General features: G+C 48.5%; 1 protein-coding gene across 1 annotated transcript; it reads left to right on the forward strand.

Moving 5' to 3' along the window:
- Nucleotides 1-2,475: 2,475 nt before the first annotated feature.
- On the forward strand, nt 2,476-8,816 carry Rbp4 (retinol binding protein 4). Its single transcript, XM_048335326.1, has 6 exons — nt 2,476-2,524; nt 2,646-2,774; nt 2,900-3,036; nt 3,211-3,317; nt 7,947-8,159; nt 8,645-8,816. The coding sequence occupies exons 2-6, from the start codon at nt 2,664-2,666 to the stop codon at nt 8,680-8,682; spliced, it is 606 nt and encodes a 201-aa protein (XP_048191283.1). The 5' UTR covers nt 2,476-2,524; nt 2,646-2,663; the 3' UTR covers nt 8,683-8,816.
- Nucleotides 8,817-10,472: the final 1,656 nt, after the last annotated feature.

The following is a 10,472-nucleotide window of genomic DNA, read 5'->3' on the forward strand; positions in this document are numbered from 1 at the left end:
TCCCCATATCAGTGTACAGGAGGAGAGCCAGAATGTGTTCTAGGTCTAGAATTTGGAGAAAAGGCCAGGGGGGATTAAGAGAACTTCCTTTATCAGGAACAACTGTCCAAAAGCAATTGGGCTTAGTCAGTAGTTCTCCATCATTGGAGGAACTGAGCTCTGGAATGCTGAGGATAGGATCCAAGCACTGAGTGGGAGATAGGGAGGCCCGGAAGTCTTTTCCCACCCAGAGCGCACAGGTGCTTACCTGCTCCTAGGGTCAAGCACATTGGTTCCTGTGGGTATGTATCTATCTGTAGCACACTTCATTTGGTTTGTTTGGGAATTATGGTTAATGCTCCTTATCTTTCCGTTCTGCATCCACCATTTCAGCGAACAGTGACTCATAAATACCTGAGAACAAAATTCCAGAAAGATCCCCAAACACAATGCTGATTCCACCAGCATGAAGTGACCGGGCAAATCCTGCTGTGTGGCTTCCCACCACCAAAGATCCTCCACCTCCCTTGGGTACGTGTTTCCCCTCAGTCTTGTTGATATAGTATGTAGTTAGGTTTATGACTGACATTGTACTCTTGTCATTACCCCTCAGGGAATTACAGTGAACAACTGTGTAAGTGGCAGTACAGCATGACTGTATCTGAACAAGCACAGACATTTCTTGTCATTATTCCTTAAATAGTACAGTATAACAACTACTCTCTCTCTCTCTCTCTCTCTCTCTCTCTCTCTCTCTCTCTCTCTCTCTCTCTCTCTCTCTCTAGGTCCTATGGGGAATCCAGAAGGTTTAAAGTGTACAGCAGGAAGTGCATAGGTGATACATTTCATATAAAGGTCTTGGTCATCCTCAGATTCCATTATCCATGTGACACCAGTCCTCTGTAGATAGTGAAAGGAAAATATAAATATCCTTTGGTGAAACTAGCCCAGAGAAATCTCTTAAGTCAGCTCTTTGGCCATGAAAAAAATGTATTTTCAGACTCCAGGGTAGCCAGAAAATTAAATATATCATCATTAGCACCAGAGAGACAGCTGAGTCTTAGATGGGGCCAAGCATAGAGTGGAAAGTAGAAGGCAGATGCAGAGAAGCAGTTAGGCAGGTGGGTATAAAGTTGTGTAATCTCAGTACCCTGTAGGCAGAAGCAGGAAGGTGACTGTGGTTTGAGGCTAGCCTCATAAAAAGTTTGTGAGACCCTATTTCAACCAAAACAATCTGAGTTCAGTAAGTGTGTTTATTATTGGAGCAATGTGGGAAGTATAAATAGGAAGGATCCTATCCAGGCCTGCCTGGACAAAAGTGAGTCCCTATTTGAAGAAATAGGAAAGCAAAAAGGTGTGGCTCAAGTGGTAGACACCTGCCTAGCAAGTGTAAACTTGCCCAAAAAAAAGAAAAAGAAATAGCTCAAGGGCTGGTCTGAGGACTAGTCCTTACTTTTTTGTTTAGTTCCCTCTCCTTACACCATCTCCTCCTGTTTCAGATCTGGCCACAGCCAGATTCATCTCAATTCTTACCAATTTGGGCAATGGAGACAACTGATCCTGCACAGATCCTTAAGAGAAACTATTTCTTTGTCATATGGCTAATTCACATCCAGTCCTTTCAGCTGCTTTAGTCAGACTCTTTAGCTTGGAATGGAGAGAAAACACTTGAGGAAAAGGTGGGCAAAAAAACAAGTCAACAGCCTTTTGGCTTATTGACCATTGGACCTGTGAGATTTTATTCACTCTCTTTCATCTACTCTTCAGTTAACTCATTTCACTGCTTGGAAATTGCAAAATTCAGACATGGCTTTGAAATTAAAATGCATCATATACAATTGGCAGGTCCTCGGGATATGAGTAGGCCACAACCACTCAAGCCATCCACCGAGGTTGCTGAAAATATTTCCTGTCCTGCTCAAGGTTGCTGTTTCTAGAGAATATTTAACAGGATGTGCTTTAGTTCTTCCACAGATGTTGAAACGAAAGGACAAATATTGACTCAGAGAGCACCAAAACTCGCCACAAAGAGTAAAAGACATCCTTTATAAAAGGAAAAACTACTTGGCCAAACTCTTCCCAGACCCCAGACCTTCGGAGGGCCAAGGGGCCAATTTGGCACACTCAGGGGTGGGGGGCGGATTCACGCACCAGCCCCCATCACAGGCCCCTTCTTCCTCTGGTGAGACCACCAGGCTGGTGTGCATCTGGGCACGGCCAGGGCACCCCCAGGTTGCAGCAGGCAGTCTCTGGCTGGGGCCTCAATTGGCCCTAGCTCGCTGCCCAGGTCCCCAGTGCTGCCCAGGTCCCCCAAGTCCGTGTGCACTCCCAGGAGGCAGTGAGTCAGGGAGCATTATGCAAGTGCTGGGCTCGGCCAGCCCCCTCGGGCGCCTCCCCTCGGTCTTTCACCCCGTGGTTACGAAAGTGCGACCCCCCTCCCCCCCGGAGCTATAAAGTAACGGGGCGGCCCGCGGGGTGCTCGCCTCCTTCGCTCCACGCGCGCTGGGACGCAGTGGCCAGGCTTTGCGCGCGCGTTTCCCGGGTGGTGAGCGTCCCCCCCCCCCCGAGTGGTCCTGGGGGTGGGGTGGGGGGGTGACGGCGGGGTGGGAGGGCGGCCGCGGGAGCGATGTTCAGGACCGTGACGAGGGCGCGGGCGGTCCCTGCAGGGCGCAGTGGTGGGCGCGATGGCGTGGATGTGGGCGCTCGTGCTGCTGGCGGCGCTGGGCAGCGGCGGGGCGGAGCGCGACTGCAGGGTGAGCAGCTTTCGAGTGAAGGAGAACTTCGACAAAGCTCGGGTAGGTATCACCCCGGGGGCGCCCAGGGCCCCCCCCCCCAACCCATCCACCCTCTCATTCCCTGGGGGTGGCCACACCCGGACTCCCAGACACCAAACCCTCCCTGTGTGTCATCCCGTTCACAGTTCGCGGGGACCTGGTACGCCATAGCCAAGAAGGACCCTGAGGGTCTCTTCCTGCAAGACAACATCATCGCTGAGTTCTCCGTGGACGAGAACGGCCAGATGAGCGCCACCGCAAAGGGCCGAGTCCGGCTACTGAGGTCAGTGACCCCTGCTGTCCCGCCAGCCAGCCTCTGCCTGGCTGGGTGCCAAACCAGCCCTAAGCAGAGGAGGAGGGGCGGGGTAAGATTGAGGGGGGCTCTTTGCTTCCCTCCTCCCCTTCTCCCCGCCCCCCCCCCCCCAATGTGGCTCAAGATCCCCTTGGCTTTTTGCAGTAACTGGGAGGTGTGCGCTGACATGGTGGGCACCTTCACAGACACCGAAGACCCCGCCAAGTTCAAGATGAAGTACTGGGGTGTAGCCTCCTTTCTCCAGAGGGGAAGTAAGTATTCAGTAGAGGGGCCATTTTGGGAGGGGCAGAGGAAACGCATCGCACCTGGGAAGAAAGGCCTGTAAACCTCCTCTCCCTCTCCCCACCCCCAGTTCCAGAAACCTGGGCCAAGCTCAAGGTTACCCTCCGTGCCAGGTGTGTAACGCACTCTGTGATTTTCCCTCCTGTTCTTCCCTCCCCCTCCAGCACCAGCTCTGCCTGGGTTTGCCTTCCCTCTGGTTCTTGGGCCCAAATCCTTTTGAGGCAGTCTGGCTCCCTGAGACCCCTAACCAAGAAAAGAGGGAGCATTGTGTTTAGGGGTTGGATCGTGGCTGAGCGTCCTGTGTGGAATGCTGAGACTCTGAGAGCCAGATGCCTGTTCTAGGTGGCAGTCGCCTCTTCTCTGCCCAACCCCCAACCCCCAGCATTGAAACTCCTGTGTGAGGCAGGGCATCCAGAATTCCCAATACCCTAAGGCCTGGCTGAACGATAACACGCAATCTACCTGCTCTTTCTATACAGTCTCTTTCTCTAAAGTTTCAAATCTGGAGTTGGTTTGATAGAAGGTAGAATAATGTATGCCAGGGAAGACAAGTCATAGATCAAAGAGAGGAGAGTTAACTAACCCCAGGGATGGGGCTCAGTATACAAATGAACAAACAGAAGCCCAGAGAAGGTAGAACTTTGTTCAGGATTGTGCAACCAGTTTGTGAGGGAGCCAATAGAAAGAAATCAGGGGCACCAACTACCAGGTCCACAGAGTGGATGGCCCTGAACTGTAGTCTCTTTTCAGATCAACTTTGGCAAAGTATTATTTGCATGCTCTTGGGAGATGAAATCCAGGGGCACCTCAGGGAGACTTCCATGGGTGATCCATGGCAGAAGTGCGTTTAAAAAATCAATGTATAGTTTTACTATTGATTTATGCTGTACAGAAAATGCTGCTATACTGTAAGAGGAGAATGCATTTATGGTCAGAAGTAATGCAAATTACCTCAAATAGTGAAGTAAAACTTCCAAAAGTGATTTTTGTTAAGAGTAAAATCTAAACTGGGCACTGGTGGCTCAGGCCTGTAATCTTAGCTACTCAGGAGGCGGAGGTCTGAGGATCGTGGTTTGAAGCCAGCCCAGGTAGGAAAATTAGTGAGACTCTTGTTTCCAATTAAATTATAGAAAAAGCTGGAAGTGGTCTTGTGGCTCAAGTGGTAGAGTGCTAGCCTTGAGCAAAAGGAGCTCAGGGACAGCACCCAGACCCCAGAGTTCAAGCTTCAGGACCAGCAAAATGAAATAAAATCTATACTTTTCTTTTCCTTTTTTCCTTCCTTCCTTCCTTTCTTTTCTTTTCTTTTTCTTTTTGGGTGCCAGTACTGATGCTGTCCATTAGCTTTTTGGCTCAAGGCTAGCGCTCTACCATTTGAGCCACAGCTCCATGTTTGGCTTTTTCCTGATTAATTTGAGATAAGAGTCCTCATGGAGTTTCTTGCTTGGACTAGCTTTGAACTGTGATTCTGAGATCTCAGTTTCTTGAGTAGCTAGGATAACAAGTGTGAGCCATCAGCATGTATACTTATACTTTTCTGATAATGGATTGCAAATACCAATAGGAGGAGATACAGGATTACTAACTCAAAAGGATAAACACATAATTCTCTTTGGCACTTCGAGGTATCCTCTTTAATAAAAATAGAATTTTTTACAGTGTCTTTGGGACAGGGTGAGAAACCAAAGAGGAGGTAGGGATTTTTCTTAAGTGGCCTGCTTTCCCTGCCAAACCCATATAGACTCTACCTTTACCTTCTGTATCTGGGAGAGTTTATCTAGGATTGCATTTGGAAGGGAGAAAATGTATTGAAATCTTGAAAGTGACTGGTGTAGATCTTAAATGAGATGTCTATTATCTATCTATCTATCTATCAATCACCTATCTATCCTTCTTAGGTTGCCTTTCAGAAAAGAAGTTGTGCGGTATGTCTGCCCCATTAAAATCAGATTGGTTTGAGTTCAAATCTCATCTCAGCTACCAGCTATGGGGCCTTGGATTATTTTCCCAGCTTTTCTGTGCCTCAGTTTCCTCCTTTGCAAAGTAAAGGTGAATCGTCACAACACTTGCTTCATGGACTTGTACTATGAGAATGTAGCTGACATGCAGACAGCACCTGGAACAGGGTTGGATGGAGATAAAACTTCTCTAAGTGTTTGCCATTTACCTTTCTGGTAAAGAATACAGGCCATTGACTAAAGTCTCTTGTGAGTGACAAGTCAGAAGTTCAGAGTCATATAAGTGTCAGGTGCCATTTAGTGACTCTTCTTGGCTCAGATGATGTTTTCTGAATGTCTCACAAGATGGCACTTGATGTGTCAACCTTCTGTTTTGCATGCTTAGCTTACATGGGTCCCCTCTTTACAAACTAATTTTGTGTCTCATGCTTGTTTCTTTCTTCCTGCCTTCGTTTGCACATTAAACATGAATCTGGACAAGAGAATTTGAAAGTCACTCGGTCTCTCCATGTATTGCATCTTGGCTAGTACATGTCTTTGCAAGGAGGCAAGCTGATGGCCTCCTCCAGTGCAAGCGCTCGTTACATTTCCAGGGCTCTCAGACTGCACTGGCTTGCTGCCCCAGCCTTAGGCAGGCTGTGGACTGTCTTCCCCAGCAGTAATGGATGTCTCAGGAGCCAAGGATGTCTCAAGAATCATGGTTGCACCAGGGACTAGCCTCTCTAATTTTCTTAATTGTGAAATGGGAATGGACCATAGTTTTTGTTTTACAATATTATTGGAAGCATTAATCAAAATAATGCATGGAAATGGTTACTTCATGTGTAATGTTAAATAGAAGTGTTAGCTACCATCATCATTATTTTAAGGAAGACATGGGCAATAGGCTGAATAACTATGCAGGTGGGGAATCTATATCAGTGTTTCTCAGAGTCAGGGTCCCTTGGCAACCTGTGTCTAAATCAACTATGGTGATGGTTAAAAGTGCGGATTTCTGGACCCAAATCTAGACTTTGGGAATTAGAAACACTTGGGCTTGAATTTTGGGGTTGTTCCTCAGCTGTGTGCCTTCTAATGAAGCTTGAGAACCACTGGGCTAGATAATTCAGTCTGGAGTTATGGTGATCTATATGGCATTGAGGTCCTGGGCACCACTCACTTCACCAGGGCTGCTGAATTACAGCGCTGTTATGAGGAGCCTAAGATCTCTCTCCTGGCTGGCTCGGCTGCTGATCTGTTAGGCCTGAGAACTCTAGTCTTGATACTCTGGATGACCAGAGAGCCCAAGGAGAAGGTGCTGAGGGGGCAATTTCCAGGCCCACAGGAGTGACAGATCTCCAAGAGAACCGGGTTCCCAAGGTAGTTGTCTCTGTCAGTCGCTTGGAGACTGAGACTCTGTGGGAATACAGTGTGGAGATGGCTATAGTGAACCCCACTTCCTGGGTGGGGGAGTCAGGGACTCTGGGCCACACAGCCACTGGCTCCAGCACTCTCCCTCTGTGTATAGTTAGCTGCTGGGTGGAAACATTGGAAGGTGTGTGGTTCTCCAGCAGCAGGGAGAGAGGTACCTGCAAGTTACTTACTGCCTATGTGTGATTACACATTTGCCAATAATTTGGGGTGAGAGGAGGATCTCTTTTGAAAGCTATAGATTTGCCAAGAGAAGAGCTGCCTGGGCCATGAGTCGGGTGACACTTAGGAGGTGGTTGCTTTTGTGTGTGAGAACTAGGCACCCAGAGAACCCCAGATGACACAGTGATCCCATAGCAGGGGGAGGAATGGCCTCATCTAGTGATGGAGCCCAGCAGGGGAGCCCCACAACTGCCCTGCTTGGCTCCTCTGCTGAGTGGCTTTCTGGTGACAGTTCAGCAGCCATCTGCTGGGGCATCCTCCAGGCCTGACTTCTGGTACTCACCCTGAGAAAACCAGAGAGAAGTGGGGCTGGCTCCTTCCTCCTGTCAAAGCAGGGGAGAACTGAAGAGGGGGAACGCCACCCCCGCTCCTGCACTAACCCTCCTGTCCTGCAGGGCCTCATTTGGGGTTGAATTCCACCATATGTTGGCAGGGTGTTCTGAGAGGCACAGTCAGGGGTAGAGGTGGGGCACACTCTAGAGATGGCCCCACACCCTGTCATGCTGGGCGTTGAGGCCCCTCTGCCTTTCCTCCACGTGGAGTATTACACGGGCAGATTATGTCTCACTGCAAGATCCTGATGTGAGACAGAAACACACATTAAAGCCTTTCAAAGCCTTTCTGCTTGCTGTTCCCTCCCCCCTCTACTCACCTAGTATCTGGGAGATAATGTGGCAAAGCCGGTGGGCACTGCTTGAATCCCAATTCTGCCTTGTTCTTTGTGATTTTGGGTGAATTCGTTTCTAGGTTTCCTCATCTATCAACTAGGAAATAGTAGTGTGTACTTTGGTTCCATGTGTGAAGTAACTGAGAAGACACAAATGCCTTTGCAGTGTCAGGGACAGAATTTAGTGCTGAGAAAGTCCCAGCCACAGTCCTAAGTCTACAAAAAGGCTAAATTAAGTCGAGATGGGGCAGTTCTGGGAAGTCACTGGAGGGGACTTACCCCTCCACCCCACCCCCCCCATGAGGGCAAGGAGTCAGCAGACCCTGTGGCTGTCTGGCTTACAGATGATGACCACTGGATCATCGACACGGACTATGACACCTTCGCGCTGCAGTATTCCTGCCGCCTGCTGAACCTGGACGGCACATGCGCCGACAGCTACTCGTTTGTGTTCTCCCGCCATCCCAGCGGCCTCACCCCAGAGGCCCGGAGACTGGTGAGACAGAGGCAGGAGGAGCTGTGCCTGGGCCGGCAGTACCGGTGGATTGAGCACAATGGTGAGTGGGCTTCCCTCCTGCTGGAGGGGAGGATGGGCAGGCCCCCAAGAAACACTGCATCTGCACATAAGAGAAAGTAGGGGAGGCCAAGGAGGCCATGCCTGAGGGTCTTTCCAGAGGTCTAGCGGTGAAGTTCATTTGGACCCAAATAATTAAGCACTGATTCACACAGTAGGTCCTATGCTCTTGGATTGCCTGCTCATTTAAAGGGTTGCAAGAATAACCATGAGGGCATGAAGGTATGTATAAGCTATAACCGCATTGGGGATTTAGCTCAGTGGAATGGAAGAGCACTTGTCTGACAAGTGCAAGGCCCTAAGTTCAGTCCCCAGATCTGCTATCTAATAACCACATCTCACTTAGAAGGCATCATTTGCTGCGACTCATTTGAAGGAAGCAAAATATGAATAAAGGCCACTATGGTGCGCATCATAGTTGTGAACACCATCTTTCTCTCATTAATGGCTTTGCTTTCTATATTTCAGGTTACTGTCAGAGCAAACTATCAAGAAACATTTTGTAGCAACATCAAGGATGGGAAGTTTCACTTGAAAACTTCTGATTAACTCTCAATCTTCATCTCTATTTATCTTAGGAGTTTATTTTGTCCCCCTTCTCCTACCCTTCTCTCTAGGAACATAAAAACTTCAGTACACATAAAAATATCTGTGGGAATAAGTGACTCATGACATGTATGTTATTACTGAAGGTTTTTGAGGGACCACTTCAGGGACTCCAAAATGATGTAATAAAATATAGTCACCAGCTTCCTGTGAATATGAAGTTTGATTTGTGGTCAGAGGTATACTTCCAAATATCAGGACATTCTTCCTTCCCACTTGCTATGACCTTCGACCAATTCTCATGGCGAATCTCCATCATTAAAGACTATGGCTTCTCCCAACTTCCTCCTTAACCTAGGAAGGCTGAACTCCCTGCCTGGCCACATCCCAAAGAGGAAGTGAGTGAGACCAGGCCAAAGTGGAGTTTGTGAGTGGGCCACTCCTGAGCTGGAGTTGAGAGGCAGAGATACCTGGTCAGAGGGAGCTCTAGGAGATAGCCCCGCCCTCGAGGTGTGGTGGAAGCAGCGTTGAAGCAGCACAACTTCCCTGGAGTGTGCAAGGAATGCTAACGTGTAAATGCTAATATATAACTGCATGCAGAGCCACTTGCCTCTGTTCTCAAGGGGTTCCCACAAGCTGCTGGTGCTCATCTTGGAAACAAGAGGAGAAGTTTTGTTCCCAGTTCAGGTATTAACTGTGTAAATTGGGGCTGGTTGGGTGGCTTGTCTCAGGAACTATGGTAAAATGCCTTGCTTCACAGGACACTGAAAACCCAAATGGAGGCAATGTCAGAGTGCTTTGGGAGCTGTGTCAGCACTGCTATCTCTATCTGCTATCAGGGGTGGGAGGGTGGGGGTGGACTGGAGGATATTGGATTCCAGGGGCCATGAAGAGTCTTGTGATTTGTTTTACACCAAAGGCAGAAGTACCATTAGCTGTGCATGAGAAAGTGCTGCCAGTCATTTCATGGAACAGCAGGCTGCCACAGCTTGACAACATCACAGACCCAAACAATAGGCACACAACCCACAAAACACAAAAACAGCTTTAATTGGCCAGGCATTTTTACCAGTGTCTTACACCTGTAACCTTAGCTACTCAGGAGGCTGAGATCTGAGGATCACAGTTCAAAGCCAGCCTGGGCAGGAAAACTGTGAAACTCTTAGCTCAGGAGTTGGTTTGTTTGTGTACTAGGGATGTTGCACTTGCTAAGCAAGTGTTTTGCCACTGAGCTACATCCCAGCCCAAACCTTCTCTCCAATTAACCATCAAGTGCAAGGTGCAAGTGGTAGAATGCTGGCTTGAGCAAAAAACACCAAAGCTCAAGGACAGCACCCAGGTCCTGCGTTCAAGCTCCAGTAGTGGCATGTAAACAACACACACACACACACACACACACACACACACACACACACACACGCTTTAATTGGTCAAATTTATTATAAAAGCTCTTAGTCTTTTTATCTCTGAGCTTATGGTCACCGTAAATCCTACCTCAGTAACTGCCCACAGTCTCCAGGAGTGATAGCAACAGCTGAGGATGAGTGACTAAGAAACAAAGATTGGTTGAGCATCTATCTAAGTGCCAGGCACTGTGTGTTCCAGCCATTGTCCCAGCTTCCAAGAGGTAGCAGGTCCCTGGGATCTGTCTTTGACTCTGGTTTCTTCCCTTTCTCTGTTCTCTCCCAGGATAGTTCATAAAACTGTAAGTCTCTAAAAGCCATCTGAATCTCCCAGAAACATCACATCT

This window comes from Perognathus longimembris, chromosome 2 (assembly GCF_023159225.1).
Source record: "Perognathus longimembris pacificus isolate PPM17 chromosome 2, ASM2315922v1, whole genome shotgun sequence".
Classification (NCBI taxonomy): Eukaryota; Metazoa; Chordata; class Mammalia; order Rodentia; family Heteromyidae; genus Perognathus; species Perognathus longimembris.

Bases quoted from the DNA above. Each gene is read 5' to 3' on its own strand.
- Rbp4 (XM_048335326.1), top strand. From the start codon at position 2,664: ATGGCGTGGATGTGGGCGCTCGTGCTGCTGGCGGCGCTGGGCAGCGGC. The intron at 2,775-2,899 runs GTAGGTATCACC...TCCCGTTCACAG, and splicing joins AGAACTTCGACAAAGCTCGG to TTCGCGGGGACCTGGTACGC. The intron at 3,318-7,946 runs GTAAGTATTCAG...TCTGGCTTACAG, and splicing joins CTCCTTTCTCCAGAGGGGAA to ATGATGACCACTGGATCATC.